The sequence below is a fragment of the Tilletiaria anomala genome, assembly GCF_000711695.1.
Source record: "Tilletiaria anomala UBC 951 chromosome Unknown K437scaffold_1, whole genome shotgun sequence".
Classification (NCBI taxonomy): Eukaryota; Fungi; Basidiomycota; class Exobasidiomycetes; order Georgefischeriales; family Tilletiariaceae; genus Tilletiaria; species Tilletiaria anomala.
Genome location: NW_013547021.1, coordinates 135,797 through 152,062, shown reverse-complemented (window position 1 = coordinate 152,062; position 16,266 = coordinate 135,797). Strand labels below are relative to the sequence as shown.

The following is a 16,266-nucleotide window of genomic DNA, read 5'->3' as shown; positions in this document are numbered from 1 at the left end:
CAGAGCCTCTGGCTGCTGCAGTCTGCCTAAACTCTCTTCTCTGTTTTCTTCTCTTTGCCTGGCGGTTCTCCTCTCGCCAGCTCCCACCAAGGCCGTCAACCTCGCTCAGCGGATCCGTGCTCGAAGATTCTGTCTTGACAGCGTCGAGCAGAGCATCGGCAAAGCCGAGCAGGTCTCCAGCAGCCTTCCGAGCCGGGTAGGGATCGGAAGCTGCCGGAAGGAGGGGTCGAGGAGGCGTGGTTCGAAAAGTCGCATCGCACCCGCGACTTTGGACGTTCGAACCACTCTGGCCCGCTTTGTGTGCCCTCCTCTAGGTCTGCACACAGGTCGTCTCGCTCGTCAGAGCCTGAAGGCCTTGTATTTCCGAGGGCAACCTGCACGCTGTCCGCCTGGAGCGCACGGACGGTGCAGGCGAAAAGAGGGGCTTCGCGGCTTGGCCGGTTTATCACCCCATTCTCAGGCCATCGCTCCCTCTCCGCTGTACGCCCCACCCGCAGACTACGCTGTATCAACAGAAGCGAGCATCCTCAGTCTTTGGGACATTCCCTTCTGAAGCTGTCGTGCTGTTGCATCAGATCATCTGCTGCTCGGGGCTGCTCAGCAGACATTCTTCGGCACAGTCCGCATCAGCCCTGCCCACGGCACTGGTGCTGCTCGCTCAGTGCCTTGCGCAAGTGCATGAGTCGCGACGTTGGGAACGAGGAGGACCGCGCTCGTTGGTCTCCTTCTTTGTCCCCGTCGTGACTCCTTACTGCCTTTTTGGACCAGAGACGCCTTAATTGTGCAGCTCCCTGGTTCATGAAAGGCGACATCCTCTAAAGATGGACTCTTATCAAGCTCATGCGGCCTTCTATGGCGCGCCAAGCTTCGTACCCTCGACTGTGCCTTCCGATTTCAGCCAACAAGCGTGCACAGTAGGTGCTCCACCTGTTCATCACACGATCCCCGTGTCGGCGCCCTTGTGCTATTACCCCTCAAGCGTGTTCGCACCACCTCCAGCGCCGAAGCTCACTGCCGCTGCAGCTCGCTCAGCTTCTGAGCGTGCTGTTTGGCTTCCATCGTCGCTCCCTGGTACAGTCGGCCCATGGGGCTTTGTGCCGGCCAATCCCTCACCTGGGGGCCACATCCCGTCCTTCGCGCAGCACCATCACCATGTGGAGCAGGAACTTCTCCTTGCTCATCGCTTAGCCAAGGTCGCGCCTAACGAGCAAACAAATCAAGCAGCTGTACTTGCGCCTGCCAGATGGGATCCGGGGCCAATGCATTCGGACATCGACAGGCGTTGGGCTGGAGCAGTCCAACCAGGGGGAGTAGGCCGTGCTTACCAGCCATCTGCACGGACTTGGCAACCTCCGCGTCCGGATAATAGGCATGGAATGAACATTCAGCTTTATGCACTGTCGTATCAGCAGCAATGCAGTGTCGTGGGTGAAGATACCATGTCGCTTCAGAGCTATCATTCTCATCAATATCAGCGCGAACCTTCGTACGAGCACACTGGCCAGTATGAAAATCAACGTCGCTCCAAACAGACAAACGACCAGTCGCCGCCTTCACCTCGTAGCTTTCATCGATCAGCTGTCCAACTTGTCAACTTGGCATCTGGGGTCGTTGTCGCTCTCTCCGACTGTCTCAAATGCGGCTCGCTTGACGCCGGATTCTCTGTCAATGACAAAGGCTACCAGCCGTCGTCAAGCCCGATTCCCTCGTACCATCAGACGACAGCAACTTCATCAGGGGTGCGCGAAGCGTTGCAACTCGCAACTTTCCCCCCCTCTGCGCAACGCTCAAGCAAATGCCTTCCTTCCCTGAAGCTCGATGGCCGGCCAACCATCCTGTCGGAAGCTACCTGTTCGGATCCATTCATCGCTCAACAACCTCAGGCGCTCAAGATCCTGCATCATTTTGTTTCTCAGGTGCTGTCTCAAACACTTGTTTCGCCAACGACACTTTTTCTTGCTCTGTACTACATCCTGCGCATACCGACCTTGCTCGCTGCTGACAGCTATCGACTTCACGACGAATACTCGCATTTTTTTTTGTCACCGACGTCGTCATCTCCATTCAAGCTTTTCACCCTCGGCTTGATGATCGCAAATAGTAAGTGTGCGCTTGAGTATTGATCCACAAGCTATTTTCCTGATATATGGTATGTTCTTCAATCATTAGAGCACCTAGACGACAACACCTTTCTTAACAAAACTTGGCATGAGGTCACTGGAATTCCGCTTTCTGAACTCAATAGCATTGAGAGGTTTTACTTGCGCATTTGCAACTATGACCTTTCCCCTTCGCCTCAAAATTGGTCAAACTATATTCTCAAGCTCAAATCGTTCACTCAAAACAGATTTGCCGAATTCGCCTCATCCCAACTTTCCAAAAGCGATCTTACGCGGGATCCTTTCCACCGCGTCATGTCATGCTTCAACACGTCTGGCGAGACCTACCAACATGCGCTGCGTTCACTTGCGGAGCTCTCTGTCGACCCTGAGAGTGCATTGTCCGCATCTTTTCGGCTCGCTGGACGCCGCCCAAGCTTGAGCCATTACAAATCGGCACCTGGGTATCATGCTGCTAGCGCTTTTGTACCCGTACAAGGCATGCCGCGATCGCGATCGTTTCTGGGACCCAAAATGGAAGATTACTTCGGGCTCTCTCAAGTGGTGGCCGCCACCTGAATCAAAGCGCCATTTTCGCTGTGTTTATATAGCTTCACATCGCATTGTCTAATTCCACCCTATGTGTCTCTTGATCACCCTATCTTTTGTGACATCGCACACTTATGCTTTTCCTTCTCAGTTTCTTGACTCAAGCATGCAGACAGGTTGGTGCTAAGGATGGCTCTCCAACGTGACGAACACGGACGTGTACAAAAGAGCGCTCAGCGCTAGCCAGTAAGCAGCGACGCAAGAGCTAGTGCTAGGCGTGCCGCCTCAACCTCTCGGGTCTCTTCATCGCCGATAGTACGGACGCGCTGTGCCTCACCCTGAAGCGCCTCGAGTGTCACTAGGTCGAGTCCGCGCCCCATGTCAAACTCGAATGACGCTTCGTCCGTTGAGGATGGCACAGACGTGCTGACAAATTCAGCAAAGTCATCATCGAAAGCAGACGGCCCAAAGGTGGTATCGGGCGCCCTTCTAGATGTCGCCGATGCTGTGCCGGACCAATTAGCGTCTTCTTGTTCGAGAAAGCGCTCCAGATTGCGTTGTGCGTCGAGAAGGCGTTGTGCTGTCGATGCGGCGTCATGCTGAACACCATCTGCCAAGGTGCTGCTCTCAAAAGATCTGATCTGCTCTAGAAATGCAGAAGCTAGGGCCTCGTCTTCTGCTGTGGGTTCAGCGTGGGGCATCCCCGTTCCCATCGATCCATCGGGAAGACCTTGGAGCAGCAAATCGACATCGTCTGGTAATTCCGACGCGGATACGGAACCAACACTACACCCTTCCATACCTTCATCTGCAAGAAAACGCGGTGCCGCAGTGGATGAGAAGCCAGCCGTGTCGTGAGACAGTGCAGACGAAGGGGGGGGTGGGCGAAGATCTTTCGTCTGACGAATCGGAAGCTTCCTCTGAAGACCTGGCCACATGTGTGACATGAGAGCGTGTCTGACCCGTTCCACGCCGTCCTCTTGACTACGTCCACTAGCTGAGTCGGCGTAGCCATCGCCGTCTCCATCGTGATCCCGAAGGTGTTCGTCCGAGAATATCCCGTCGGCACCTGGGAATAGGTCCACAAATTCCCACCCTCCTGTGGAGAACAGATCCTCAGAGCACCATTGCTTGTTACTCATATTCGTGCTTGCGATCGCATTGGCCCGCTCTTCTCCGGCTATTTGCACCACTAGATGGTGACTTGACCCAGACGATAGCACCATCGCTACCTCAAGCTCTTCCGTATCCGTGGATTTGTCGAGGATTTCAGATAGCTGTTCTTGATCTTTTGGCTGGGACATGCAACCAACGTCCACGAAAAGGGATAAGCTGGAACATTAGGCTTTCAAAGTGGATAGCCGGTCGCAAGCAGGGAAGGCTCACATCGTTCAGACCGGCAAGGCACACCAAGATTGCCTTGACATCCTGCACCGCTTCCTGGAGATGTGTTGTCCCAAGCGAGAATTCTATGGATGACATTCGTGAGCGTCGCGAGATATGCGGCGGCAACTGCAACGGCTGGACGAGAAAATGAACGCAAGCAGTGTAGTACTTGTTATCGATGACCCAGCCTACGGGGTGGGTATTCTCTTCTTGATCTGAGCTTTGCATTGAGACTTCGAACCTGGCGGAACCCTCCTCATTGTCATGATTGAGCGCATGTTGAGTAGTAGCAGGCCGAACGCCTTCGCAATCATCACCCTGCGAGATGACTGTGTTGAAGTATCCAGACAAGTCGTGTCAGTATGGCGGCCTTCAAACAGGCCCTGGAGAGGAGCCTCTTGCTCACTTGATATGACAGCTCGCGCTTGATGAATGGCTGCCCGCCTCGCTCTTGCTACCTCTTGACTGTCGCCGGCCCCTTTACATTTGAAGGGCGCAAGCACAAGGATGCGTTTGCACCGATCTTCGTAGTCAAAAGCGGAGGTCGACGATGCACACATGTTGAGTTGCCTGTTATCAGGAAGCGACGACCAGCCTTGTGCTGTCAATATGCAGGAAGGCGTTTCTGACTCGACTGCATGGGAAGATGGAGGTCATTCACGAGCGTCCCACATCCAATCTGCACGGTCAATGTCTTTGCCTTTGCTCAAGCTTTTAACAGCACAGCATACGTGCTGGTGGCGCGGTTGAAATTGGAGAGCGATGATCGCGGTGGTGAGGGCACGTGGAGCATGCCATTCGGGTTTGAGGGGCTGGTACCTTGGTTTGGGGAGGCAAGCATCGACTTTGAAAGAGCGCTGAATATTGCTCGCTTGGAATGCGTTTCGTGACACGAGCTCAGAGCTACGAGCAGCCTACACCGAGTCTGCAACTATCGGCAACTAGAGCATTACATAACAAGAATGACAAATGCAAGTAATGATCAAGCGATCAGGCGGCAATCTGTTAATAAAATGCGTGCAATGAAGATGCGACGCAACTCTATCAATGTATCCATCCTCATATCCTCATGCTGTGCGCTGCGAGACGAGCCTCATGCTTTGCACCGAATCAAAACAAGTTCTCAACGTGTGGTATTCATAATGTGCCGTGTGAGCAATACCTCTCTCCATCACCACCTCGTGACCGCATTGGTGCACAAGCTACAACATGTATAGACCCCGTCGTTTTGTATATAGTTGGGTGAGCCACGTATGCAGAAGTCGCTGATGAGGTGCAACAGGGACTACGCACACCTGTTGCACGCTGGATCCCGACTGGACGATAGATACTGGTCAAAAGCCTTGAACTGCTCAGTTCAAAAACCAAGCACATCAAATATCACGAAAGGCGTAAGCCCGAAACAAGGACAGGCGGCTATTTTGCTCTCTGCTCTCAATTCTACCCTTGACCTTCTTTTTTTCTGAACGTCATGTCGTACGCCTACCGCCTCCGAAAACCAATACAGCAGTGTTCACTGTGGACGACGGTCTGGAGTGATATATGCCTGGCGAGCGCGTCGTTGCACGTCACGCGCAGCCGTAGGCTCCACTTGTCCGCCCCAAGTTTTGCTCACCAAGGAACTCGCAGCTGGCGTTCACATCGGGTTCCATCCTTCCACACTCATCTGATCCTATCTGACTCCAATTGCCAGAGCGTGGCACCAATGCGGCCTGCCACCCGCGCTCGTGGATTAAGAGATGTCCATCAATCCGCCACAAAAGGATCGCTACCATCCTCGCTGCTACTTCGATGCACCATTTTTGATGAAGCAGGATCACCACGTGTCGTATCAGGCACTTTCAGCCGACAAGAGCTGGCGCAGAACAACGGCCTCGAACTTCGAGACCTAAGAAAGATCGACTCTCGCGTTCCAAACCTCGTCCCCACCATTCTCGCTAGACGTGGGGCATTTCTCGTCAATATGCTGCACATTCGAGCCTTAGTGAAAAGCGATACTGTCCTCCTCTTCGACAGGTCTGTCCTACTTCTTGCGAACAACGACCGCAATTACCATGTTTTGACTCTCACACTTCCCTTTCTGTTGTTCAGCTATGGGTCAACAGACACGCATTTGCACTCTGCATTCGTCTACAACCTCGAGCACAATCTACGTCTCGCACACCGACAAAGCCATGCCCCGTATACACAGACAGGCGGTCAGGGTGAGCCAGTACAGCCGAAAGCAGCAGGAGACAACCCCTCACAGCGCAACGAGGAGGCGTTCCAAGATTCGAAGCTGCCTTACGAATTTCGCGCGCTGGAGACAATATTGTCCTCGGTCCTGGATGCGCTCTATTCAGAGCTTGGAAATTTACAGCACCTCGTCTTCTCGCTCCTAGATGAGTTCGATCAGGATATCGACAGGGAAAAATTGCGTTTGCTGCTGCAATATAGGCGAAAAGTCAGCGGTCTCTTCTCTCGCTCGCGAGCTGTAAAAGGGGCGGTAGCGGAAATTCTGTGCGCGCTACAAAGTCTTTTGTGTGGGTCTTTCGAGTGCTGACAAGGAATCCCGGGTGCATTGTCATGGCACAACTTTTCTCAACAGCGAGCAAGATGAAGACATGGCACGGATGTATCTTTCCAAGCCACGCACAGCTGACTCGTTAGCGCAAGAATATGACGAGCTCGAGCTGCTTTTAGAAAGTTTCGATAAACAGGTGAGCCGTGGTTGCACATCGAGCACGCTTTCTTGGCCTCGCCTCACTATCCCTTGCGCTGTGCTGTCAGATCGAGGAGGTTGTGTCTGAGACGGACAATCTCCAATCTAATATTGGTAGCACGCAGGAGATCGTTGAGCTGATCCTTGACAGTGAGTCATTGCCTCACGCTACAAGCCCGCAGAATGCAGGCTCTGATAAGACTGCATGGGTTGTCGTTTGCGTTGTAGGCAATCGCAATCAGCTTCTCGCCCTCGATCTGAAAATCTCGATCACCACCCTCGGCGCGACTGCAGGGGCCCTGTGGGCGTCCCTTTTTGGTATGAACCTGAAGAGTGGCCTCGAGGATGACCCCATCGCGTTCTTCGGAGCTTGCACCATCGCGTTTGCTGGAGCCTCTTTGAGTGCGGCCCTCGGACTCAGGCACCTTCGCAAAATGCGCAGAGTCGGGCTTGGCTTGCACTCCGAGCGGTTCGGACGGAAGTCTTGGCTGCTTTCGAGCTGGTGGCTTCGGAAGAGGACAGACCATGTCCAGATGAGGCTGACTGAGCGCGACAAACGGCTAGCAGAGCTGTACGGTGTTCGACGCTCGTATAAGGGTGTCGGGTCAGATGCACGCTTTTCCTCTCTTGGTTACTACAAGGCTGATGCGGAAGGCTTTGGCTTTCCGGAGCGAATTCGCAGTGGTCCGGGCGGTCAATGCCATTAAGATCCGCACCAAATAACCGGGATCATATGACACATACTCTTACACATCCACGCTGTGCTCGAATGTTTAGTCATGTGAGATACGTGTGCATTCTTCTTGGCGTAATGCCCCAGATCATGCGGGCGCAGGAATGTCTGTCTCCTGCAGCTCTACTTGCCGTATTCCCTCGTGATCGATGACCCTAACGTTCCATTTTCCCAAATCAACAATGAACCGTTGCTTGAGTTCGCCAATGCATCTTTGTAGCAACTTCAAGCCATCCTCGAGGCTCATATCTGGGCTATGGTATCTGTCCATTGTGCTGAGGCAAAAATGCGCACCGTAGCCGTGCGCCGCAAAGGGTACGATCGCTAGTGTACCCAAGTAGTCGATCCAGTAGAGGGCCGGTGTAGCTGTTGGCAGGTCAAAGCCGGCCAAGAGCATGTTGACTTGGTACGGTTTCCGTGATCGCAAAGACTCGGCAAGTGTCTTGCGGATCCATGCTGCCGCTGATTGTGGTCTCAATTCGACGTGGTGACTGAAGATTAATTAAAGGTTTTCGAATGAGCATCTGCGATTGTCAGCTGCGGCAGCTCATAAGGGCTTCTTCCAGCTCGATACTGTATCACTTACCGGATGCCGTACAAGCGCAAGTTCCTCTCGACATATTCTGCAAATTGCACTGTGTCCCCCGATTCTCCTGAGTAGGCCATCACTAGATGTTTAGACAGCTGCCTTTGCTTGTCTTCATCCGATTTCATCTTGATGATGGATCTGCCTGCTGTCGAATCGGAGGCGATGATGGTGTAGCCCTTGCCGGTGATGCCGAATGAGCACTCCATCGTGACTGTAACTTTTGGCGGTGACCTTTTGGTTGCTCTTGTCGGAGGGCGGTTGAGCGGTAGGCTTGTGATACGATACCTCTTAATCAGCGTCTTCTGCACAGGATGGGCGCCTTCGGAAAGAGTTAATGCGAAGCACTAACGTGCGAAAATGCTCGAGGTGTATGCTATCAACCCGAGTAGATTATAGTCTGTGGTGGTGGTGAGGCCGCGCAATCGAGGATATGACAATCCTGATGTGATTGGCGGAATCAATTCTTTTGTTGCAAGGTTGTGAGTGCGACAGTGCGCCCGTGCCCACATGCTCGCAGACGCGTCTCTGCGTGTCGCGTCTATCTCTAACCACAACACATGAAGGTTACAGGCTACATGTCCACATTATACATACGCTTTGCGATCCTCCATCCTGCCTTGTTCACATCTGCAAACACCAGATGCCATAATTGAAAGGTCCTCTTCCCATTTTGGCAAGGTACTTGTAGCATCATTCAGCAGGTATCAAAGCCTATGTGGTCAAAACTGGAAACATGTCATCTGCATTCCAAGCCCAAGACGCTCCTTCCATCGACGCGCATATCGAGCTCTTGACCGAGCACTTCGGGTTCAATCCGAAAGGGTTCATCGACAAACTCGTGTATGCCGCCAATGAGCACCTTTACTTTCTAGCGGAGCACTTCGAGAAGTCACTCATACAAGCAATGGAGGGTACAGTCGCGGCTAGAAATGAAACGCAGGTAAGGCCTCAAGTGCCCGCCAATGAAGCACACATTCCTGATCATCCAATTATTCGTGTTTCCTGAGGCCGAACAAGAGCCAGAATATGTGAGGAGACGCCCTTTAGCAAGAGGAACAAAAGACCCTTTCTGACGTATATCCTTCCCTCTCCACAGGTGATCGCAGCAGAAAAGGTGACCTGATGCTGCGACTGCTTTGTGCAAGCCTTTTTCCTGAAGATAATTTGCCTCATGTTTTGGTAGTCCACACACAAAGTGCTCACTCTTTTCGAAAACGCGCTTGACCACATGTACGACACAGTCGAGCTTTGGACGCTGGTCAATGTCTTCGGTGTCACCTCTCGACAGGCGCAGCACATCACCCTCACTCATCATCGCGGCTTGGATCTGCGCAACGACAATGGCGTCACATCTGCAATTGTGCAGGACAAAGTCTTGAGCCGTAAGGAGCAGCGGTTAAGAGCCAAGATTGCAGCTGTGAGAGAGATCTACTAGGGGTGCGGATCAAACCAGCTCAACTGATGCGTTTTCTATTTGCTGGTTTTGTGGATAGGCGCGCCAGACTGCCGACATTCTCGATCGAGCCATTGCCACCACATCTGCGCAACACGCACGAGCAGCCGCGCTGGAGGACCACTTTGACTTCGTACTACAAAGCAAATCTGGTACCACAATTCTTGCGTCGCTCCAAGCTGATAGCCTGAAAAAAGTACGCGCTGATGCCTCCGCTGTATGCAAGGACGTGTCTGGCTTGCGCGAGCTGGATCCGCTGAGCAAATCACTTGCACCACCACGCTCGGCCAAGGACGATGAAGAGGGCGCCGAGCAGGGATTTGACGGTTCAAATCGTGATGCATACCTCTACTGGGAGGTCAACCGAGCCCTCGAGGAGCAGAGAAAGGCCGGTGGGGATCACAAGGTCGAGGCTGCAGCGGTGAGCGAGAAACCGGGGTCGACGGGCCGCAAGTCCAAAGGGAGTGGCAAAAGAGTGCAGGATATGCAGTCCGAGGGCGGGTCCCAGGGAGCAAAGCGGCGTAATGTAGGAAAGACAGCCGAGCTCGAGGTGAGCCTGACTGGGTGGGTATGTCTTTTCTAATTTCATTCACTAATTTTTCCCACCTCCGGCGACAATGCGTCAGGCCGTTACCACGAAAATGTCTTGATATCCCCATTCGCATAGCACACTTGTTGTACACATAGACGCGCGGAGTCGAATCTCCTTTTTCCTGTCCAGCTCTGCCCGGTCCGCATGTCGACGCCGCTCGAGGCTAACTTAAGGCTTGTATATGATTGTAGCATGACCTCGAGAAGCCCTCACAGTATGCACCGCGAAAAGGCAGGTTGAGCATCAGCTGGTTGTTCATGAGCAAAAAATGGAACACAGGCACTAAGCGACTGTGCGCGTCTGATTCACCCTTCCGCACCCCCCCCGCTCGGTCACAACATTCCATTCTCCATCGACTCGACTTTTTCTCCATCAGGCGCCGAAGATGGTCAAACACACGGAGAGTTCACTCTTCTAAGAGTTCATCTCCTCTGTCCTTGTGGAACGTGGCCCGTCGCAACTGTCCCGAAGCATTCGTCGACGCAGGATTGCCAGGCAAGATGGAAGGGCCGCGCTCGTAGTGTTAAGTCATTCACCGCGTCATCGGGCTTGGAGGCAACGCCCCGGCCACAGAGCCCAGCAGCGCTCATGTCTTCCAGCCGGGCACCCAGCTCTGGCACGGCACGGAGCTCGCCACAGCTGCTACAGGAGGCAAAACAGCTCAAGGCTAGCCTCAAGGCGCTCTTAGAGGAGAGCCATGCAAAGCCCAGTAGTGGAGAGGTCGAGTTCGCCAGGAAGAACCTGCGGAATACGCTTCTGAATCTCCTCTTCGGGCATCCATTCACCCGCGACTCGCACGGCATCGACGTCTTTTTATGGATTGAGACCACGCATCCGCTTGTAGCATCCTACCGCGCGCTGCTTTCTGATCTTAAGAAAGTTATCCACGCAGGTAAAGTTCCCTACACAGCCGATGGCAACGATGCCGCGGCCGCTCAGCCAGCTCTTAACAAGTCTGCCAAAAAGCAAAAGGCGGCAGAGTACTCAAAGACGCTGTCGGACTTTCGCAAATTTCTAGCTGCAGAAGAGACCTTTTGGCAGGAGTTGGCCAGCCGCGTCGTCCGAGTCTTTGGCTTGGAAGAGGCTCGCGTATGCCTCGAAGCCCTGGACATCCCTTGCGATGACAATGTCAGCGCATCAGATGCGACATGGACAACGTCCGGAGATATGACGTCTGCAGCGTTTGATCGGTCAGCTCGTGTTGCCCCTGCGCCAAGAGAGGTAGAAGGGGATGTCAAATATGCTGCCCAGCAGCCGAGCAACCGTCACCGACTCCTCGATGTGATGCACAAGGCACTCATCTGCTGCGGGGATCTTGCGAGGTACAGAGAGATGTACAACGAGCCGCAGAGTCGTTCCGAAGGCCCACAAACTAATCGCGAGGGTAAAGGTGTTTCCAAATGTGGCCGTGGTGGTTCCAATGGCCAACGGCTTCGACCGGTGCTAAAGAAGGCTGAGTACAGCCGAGCAGTCGCCTGTTACGAGCAAGCACGGACGCTACTCCCCAATAATGGCAATCCATCCAATCAAATTGCAGTGATCGCCATGTATCACCACGATCACTTCAGTGCCGTCTATCACTACTACCGGGCGCTTTGCGTCAAGACGCCATTCGATTCGGCTCGTCAAAATCTTGAAAGTACATTCAAAAAGGCTTTGGGGTTGTGGAGAAACGATGGTGCCTCAAGCGCAAAAGCCGTCGCGAACCGAAAGCGTGACCGCACCACAGATATTTGGCTTCCAGACTTTGTTGCACTACACGCCATGTTCTACCTCAGAGCTAGGTGAGGCAACACTCGGAATGCCTCGAATGTGTTTGTATCCCGATGTAAGACTCAAGTTTCGTGTTCTCCTTTTTTCTCATGCAGCTTGAAGGACATGCTTGTACTGGCTGGAAGAGTCCACGCGAATTTGGCCGCTTTACTTCGCGACCGCGCTTTGCAGACCGACCAAGTGGTACACCTCATCGTCATTGCCCTTTCTGCATCCTGGACCGCCAGGCTATGGAAAAGCTCTGCATCCTCGAAATCTGACGCGACGAGTAACACAAATCCTGCGGCATTGGTGCTTGAGCGCAGGCATCGGCTTAGCGTCGAACTGCAGATAATGAGCCACGTACTGGTCTTATTCAAGGTCTTGGCCGACATTTCTCGCTCCGAGTGCGACGAGGCAGTCCAAGCTGCTCGCGATGCTGGCACTGTTCCCATGAATCAGAAAGCTGTTTCGACGAACATCACCGCAGTCTTTCGGCGCATGCTCCCGGCGCTCCGAATCTGCAACAAGTGGATCAAGAGCCATCTCGACTACGTACAGCGATCTACGGAAAAGGCTGCCAAAGCCGAGGAAGATTTGCGGCAAGCTCTTCAGGGAGCAACAAACTATTCTGTGTACGGATCAGCAAAGTCGGATCAAAATGCAGCAGATCAAAGCGTCATCGAAAATGTGACGGCCTTCTGGCGCTCGTACACCGACTTTATGAACAGCCTCCGTTTTGCGTTCCCATACGACATGTTACCAGTCCTTGGCTCAGACGGTCCGCTTGGGGTTCCTTCTCTGTGTTTGGAAGAGGACCTCGATATGCGTGGCTTCGCCCCTATCAAAAGGGCAATGATTCCGTTTGCAAATGCGGGAATGGGGGATGCGTACGGCGTAGTCAGAAGCAATGAGGCGCACCCCAACGAGGAGCAGCTCATGCGCATCTCAGACCTGCTTGTGGACGCCAAAGTCATCGCCGAGTCCAGTGCCAGTCCGATCGTCTATGACGATCTGCAAAATGCTTTCTTTTTCCCAGCAGATGTTATCAAAGGCAAACGCCAGCTCCCGGGTGTGCTTGAAAAGCCAAAAGATGCACCTACCACAGATGGAATGTCCGAAGGTGCTTCAGAGGCTACGGAGGACGTTGTGGATCTCGCCATGCAAGCGGTTGACCGCCGCGAAGGCGGGGACGAGTTGTCGAGATTTACGGCTGAAGAAGAAGAAGAGGACGAACATATTCTCATTCCTCAAGTCGCGAAGCCACAAGCGCATCCGCTTGCCGGGATGTTGCAACAACCGTCGTCTGCATTCGAGGATGCTGGTCGCGGTCCAGCCCCAGCCACAGCGCAAGATCTACTGCTGCAAGTCCTCAACGGACCCAAGCAGCCATCAACGGCACCACCTGGGGCGGAGCACTCTACCGCACTGCGCAGCCAAGCGTCTGCACTCCCGCGAGGGCACATGCTGTTTGGAGGTATTGGCAGCTCTCAGCACTCGTCTCTTGGCCCATCGAGCAACATCTGGTCTCCTGGGCCTGGTGATGCTCACCGGCTGACACCTGGGCCTGGCGAAAGTGCATGGCGTAGCGACGCAAACGCTAGCCCACTTCCACCTCCAGGCCACCCGGCTGCCTCGGCCTTCCACGAAGCGTTTTCTACCAGCCGAGGAGAGAACCCGGCAGGTGTCATTGGCAGACCGTGCGCGCCAAGCTCACAAAGTGGTCTCACGGCTCAGAAGGACACCCTTTTCTACAATGGCTGAAGCTCAGAAACGTGCGCGATAATCATACCATTATCCCACCAGTCGCGCAGCCCCATGTTCGCCTCTGGCGAAAGGCCTGCTGTTGCGCGCTGGTGCTGCTGCGGCTTGCATGGCCAGGCTTCCCCGCGAGCCGTAGTGCACAATGAGGGCTGATCACACATTACCATGCAAGCATCCTGTGGTCGGATCTTGAATAGGCCCATTTGGCGCATTGTCCCTTGGCTTCGCATGCAGTGGCTCGGGCCTGCTCGCATCATACATGTCAAATCGGAAAGGTGGTGCTCCGTCATAGAAAGCCTGCCTCTTTACCGCTTTCCTTCTCTTGCGCGTATTACAACAGGACCATTGGCTTCGAAGGCGTTTCGTTCGCGTTGAGGCTCTATTTTGTATTATGCGAAAGTAAACAAAAAGGAGAGACAAATGCATGTACCAAGCGCGCAATCGCAGATTGCTAGACTCCGTTACTTCTAACAAAGCATCCGAGAGCGGCCAGAAGTGAATGGACTCGCAGGCTTGACTGGTTGTCCTAATGTAACCTTACTTGTTCAGGCGCATCTCTGTGTTGCGGCGGCCGTTGACCCAGTCAGGGTTGAGCAGCGTGATCTCAGGGGTTCCGAGCAGAGCGCGGTTGGCGGCTTCAGCGCCGAGCAAGAAGCTGTGGTCTTGGTTGCCAACTTCGTACCTGGGATGGGCAAGTAGGAAGTGTTTGGTTTAGATGCAAGGCAATATGTCAGCGCGAACGCGAGAGGGGCAAGCAGCAGCAGCAGAAGACGGGCCAACGCACTTCCAAGACCCAAAACGACCCCTGCTGAGAATGTCAAACTTGTCCGCGAGGACGGGCAGCGTGGCATCGAGCGCCGCATCCCTTCCCAAGCTCGGAGTGGGGTAGCCTGGGGTGAATTTGCGGTGGTAGGTGGAGACGATCTCGTCCTCTGGCTTGATGAGGTCAGCGTTGATGCAGCCCTGGATCGTCTCTGCAAGGATTGTCTGCATGTCCACGGGCTTGAGATGCGATTCGGAAACTTCCATCACTGAGAGTCACATAAGGATGAGATATGGTCTGTCAGCACCCTAGCATATCGATGGAAAGAGGAGAAAACTCACTGAGCGACCAGTAGGGGCCCTCCTTTGCATCACTGGACGGCTTGCCCTTGCTCGGGTCGGCGTACTGGATCGTAGCAAGCTTGACGCTGGCTTCGGGACAGTTCTTGGGGCTGTAGTTGGAAAAGACGGTGGCGCGGTAGAAGGGTGAGTCGGGCTCGGGGAAGTACAGCCAGCACTTGTCGCCAATGCGCGGGGGAAGGGTGCCGCGGATGCCGATGCCGATGACGTGGGTGGACGAGTAGATGAGCCCCTCCTTGACGGCGGTGCTCAGGCCCTTGTGCGTCTTTTCGTCAACGTTCTTCAGGTTGTCGACGAGGAAGTCGAGGCCCATGGTGGAGATGAGGTGTTTGTACTTGATGACGCTGCCGTCTGCGAGCGTGACGCTATGCCCGGGTCCGTCGACAGAGGCGACGTTGCGCTTGAAGAACAGCTTGTCCTGCGGCAGCGTCTTGGCGACGGCCTTCCAGATGCCGCCGGTGCCGCCCTCGGCTGGAAACTTGAAGGTAGCGTTGGGCCCCCAGTTTCCGGCAACCTTCTTGTTGAGCGTGTTGGACACGACAAGCTTGAGCGAGGGCGCAGCTACGCGCTCGCCAAGCCACTTGCACTGCATCAGCGTCGTGGGTACGGCCCAGACCTTGAAGTTGTACGGACGCATGAACAGGTTGGCGATGCCCTCGCCCATCATGCGCAGGATCCACTCGTCAAAGTTTGCCGGCGGCTCCTTGGCGCGGACGCGGAGCTCGGCAGCGTCGATCATGCCCTCGATCGCCTTGACCTGGTCCTCAATGGGGAGGACGCTGACGTTGTTCTGGTACGGGTAGGGGACCCAGACGTTCTTGGAGCGCACGTAACTCACGCGCTGGTGCTCGTACCAGTCCTCCTTGCGCGGCAGGGCCTCGGCGATGACGTCGTCAAAGTAGGCGTAGTGGGAAAAGATGACGTGTCCGCCAACGTCGAAGAGGAAGCCCTCGGTTGTGACGTCGGTGGAAGCGAGGCCGCCCGCCTCTTCGGCGGCGTCGATGAGGGCCCAGGATCCGAGGTTCTGTTGTGAATGCGATAGTCACCAATCAATTGTCAGAGCCAGAGCCAGACGAGAAACGTAGTAAGGTAAGCGACACTGACCAGCTGGTTCAGACGCTTTGCGGCGCCGAGGCCGGTGGGGCCGGCGCCAATGACGAGCGTGTCGACCGAGGTGGGCAGGGACATGTTGCGCTGGCTAATGAGGGAGTATGGAGTGATGCAGAGAGGATGTATGCGTGTGCTACGACGCAGAACAGAGTATGTATGGCGGCTAGCGTGCGACCGGTCGGTGATCGGCCTTTGTTCAGAGTGGGGAGGGGTGCCAGCCTGTGTGAGTGAGAAGGACAGACCTAAATGCGTTGTTCCGTTATGGGAGGTGTGTTGGGTTTGATCTTCGTTGGCTGTGCACAGGCATGTGCGAGAAAGTGGAGCTGTGTGTGCATTCATCGATGAGCGGACAGAATGACAGCGCACGAGAGAACTCTTGCAAGTGTTCCTTTCTCTGTCCAGTAGAAATGTAATGT

General features: G+C 54.4%; 7 protein-coding genes across 7 annotated transcripts; 4 read left to right on the top strand and 3 right to left on the bottom strand.

Moving 5' to 3' along the window:
- The first annotated feature begins 511 nt into the window (after nucleotides 1-511).
- Nucleotides 512-2,942, top strand: K437DRAFT_1265 (uncharacterized protein). The gene is made up of 2 exons (XM_013390892.1): nucleotides 512-2,100; nucleotides 2,170-2,942. Exons 1-2 carry the CDS (start codon nucleotides 822-824, stop codon nucleotides 2,676-2,678), a joined length of 1,788 nt encoding a protein of 595 aa, XP_013246346.1. The 5' UTR covers nucleotides 512-821; the 3' UTR covers nucleotides 2,679-2,942.
- K437DRAFT_271474 (uncharacterized protein) lies at nucleotides 2,888-4,594 on the bottom strand (the record flags this gene model as incomplete). Its single annotated transcript, XM_013390963.1, has 3 exons — nucleotides 2,888-3,943; nucleotides 4,035-4,363; nucleotides 4,441-4,594. 3 exons carry the CDS (start codon nucleotides 4,592-4,594, stop codon nucleotides 2,888-2,890), a joined length of 1,539 nt encoding a protein of 512 aa, XP_013246417.1.
- Nucleotides 4,595-5,219: 625 nt separating this feature from the next.
- K437DRAFT_241736 (cora-domain-containing protein) lies at nucleotides 5,220-7,729 on the top strand. Its single transcript, XM_013390962.1, has 5 exons — nucleotides 5,220-6,050; nucleotides 6,126-6,533; nucleotides 6,622-6,733; nucleotides 6,804-6,885; nucleotides 6,964-7,729. The coding sequence occupies exons 1-5, from the start codon at nucleotides 5,506-5,508 to the stop codon at nucleotides 7,440-7,442; spliced, it is 1,626 nt and encodes a 541-aa protein (XP_013246416.1). The 5' UTR covers nucleotides 5,220-5,505; the 3' UTR covers nucleotides 7,443-7,729.
- On the bottom strand, nucleotides 7,071-8,465 carry K437DRAFT_252907 (N-terminal nucleophile aminohydrolase). The gene is made up of 2 exons (XM_013390961.1): nucleotides 8,055-8,465; nucleotides 7,071-7,959 (listed from the first exon to the last, which is right to left on the bottom strand). Exons 1-2 carry the CDS (start codon nucleotides 8,261-8,263, stop codon nucleotides 7,557-7,559), a joined length of 612 nt encoding a protein of 203 aa, XP_013246415.1. The 5' UTR covers nucleotides 8,264-8,465; the 3' UTR covers nucleotides 7,071-7,556.
- Nucleotides 8,466-8,661: 196 nt separating this feature from the next.
- K437DRAFT_252905 (uncharacterized protein) lies at nucleotides 8,662-10,313 on the top strand. Its single transcript, XM_013390960.1, has 6 exons — nucleotides 8,662-8,997; nucleotides 9,065-9,085; nucleotides 9,154-9,171; nucleotides 9,241-9,474; nucleotides 9,551-10,067; nucleotides 10,141-10,313. The coding sequence occupies exons 1-6, from the start codon at nucleotides 8,791-8,793 to the stop codon at nucleotides 10,158-10,160; spliced, it is 1,017 nt and encodes a 338-aa protein (XP_013246414.1). The 5' UTR covers nucleotides 8,662-8,790; the 3' UTR covers nucleotides 10,161-10,313.
- Nucleotides 10,314-10,486: 173 nt separating this feature from the next.
- Nucleotides 10,487-14,036, top strand: K437DRAFT_271470 (uncharacterized protein). The gene is made up of 2 exons (XM_013390959.1): nucleotides 10,487-11,886; nucleotides 11,971-14,036. Exons 1-2 carry the CDS (start codon nucleotides 10,691-10,693, stop codon nucleotides 13,616-13,618), a joined length of 2,844 nt encoding a protein of 947 aa, XP_013246413.1. The 5' UTR covers nucleotides 10,487-10,690; the 3' UTR covers nucleotides 13,619-14,036.
- On the bottom strand, nucleotides 13,677-16,191 carry K437DRAFT_252904 (FAD/NAD(P)-binding domain-containing protein). Its single transcript, XM_013390958.1, has 4 exons — nucleotides 15,845-16,191; nucleotides 14,723-15,764; nucleotides 14,403-14,649; nucleotides 13,677-14,300 (listed from the first exon to the last, which is right to left on the bottom strand). The coding sequence occupies exons 1-4, from the start codon at nucleotides 15,926-15,928 to the stop codon at nucleotides 14,156-14,158; spliced, it is 1,518 nt and encodes a 505-aa protein (XP_013246412.1). The 5' UTR covers nucleotides 15,929-16,191; the 3' UTR covers nucleotides 13,677-14,155.
- Between the last annotated feature and the right edge of the window lie 75 nt (nucleotides 16,192-16,266).

Excerpts from the sequence above, each read along its gene's own strand:
- K437DRAFT_1265 (XM_013390892.1), top strand. The coding sequence starts at position 822 with ATGGACTCTTATCAAGCTCATGCGGCCTTCTATGGCGCGCCAAGCTTC. Across the intron at positions 2,101-2,169 it reads CGGCTTGATGATCGCAAATA|AGCACCTAGACGACAACACC; the intron begins GTAAGTGTGCGC and ends TTCAATCATTAG.
- K437DRAFT_241736 (XM_013390962.1), top strand. The coding sequence starts at position 5,506 with ATGTCGTACGCCTACCGCCTCCGAAAACCAATACAGCAGTGTTCACTG. Across the intron at positions 6,051-6,125 it reads ACTGTCCTCCTCTTCGACAG|CTATGGGTCAACAGACACGC; the intron begins GTCTGTCCTACT and ends TCTGTTGTTCAG. Across the intron at positions 6,534-6,621 it reads GGGGCGGTAGCGGAAATTCT|CGAGCAAGATGAAGACATGG; the intron begins GTGCGCGCTACA and ends TTTTCTCAACAG.
- K437DRAFT_252907 (XM_013390961.1), bottom strand. The coding sequence starts at position 8,263 with ATGGAGTGCTCATTCGGCATCACCGGCAAGGGCTACACCATCATCGCC. Across the intron at positions 7,960-8,054 it reads TTGCGCTTGTACGGCATCCG|TCACCACGTCGAATTGAGAC; the intron begins GTAAGTGATACA and ends ATTAATCTTCAG.
- K437DRAFT_252905 (XM_013390960.1), top strand. The coding sequence starts at position 8,791 with ATGTCATCTGCATTCCAAGCCCAAGACGCTCCTTCCATCGACGCGCAT. Across the intron at positions 8,998-9,064 it reads CGGCTAGAAATGAAACGCAG|GCCGAACAAGAGCCAGAATA; the intron begins GTAAGGCCTCAA and ends GTGTTTCCTGAG. Across the intron at positions 9,475-9,550 it reads TAAGAGCCAAGATTGCAGCT|GCGCGCCAGACTGCCGACAT; the intron begins GTGAGAGAGATC and ends TTTTGTGGATAG.
- K437DRAFT_271470 (XM_013390959.1), top strand. The coding sequence starts at position 10,691 with ATGTCTTCCAGCCGGGCACCCAGCTCTGGCACGGCACGGAGCTCGCCA. Across the intron at positions 11,887-11,970 it reads ATGTTCTACCTCAGAGCTAG|CTTGAAGGACATGCTTGTAC; the intron begins GTGAGGCAACAC and ends TTTCTCATGCAG.
- K437DRAFT_252904 (XM_013390958.1), bottom strand. The coding sequence starts at position 15,928 with ATGTCCCTGCCCACCTCGGTCGACACGCTCGTCATTGGCGCCGGCCCC. Across the intron at positions 15,765-15,844 it reads CAAAGCGTCTGAACCAGCTG|AACCTCGGATCCTGGGCCCT; the intron begins GTCAGTGTCGCT and ends CATTCACAACAG. Across the intron at positions 14,650-14,722 it reads GGGCCCCTACTGGTCGCTCA|TGATGGAAGTTTCCGAATCG; the intron begins GTGAGTTTTCTC and ends TGTGACTCTCAG.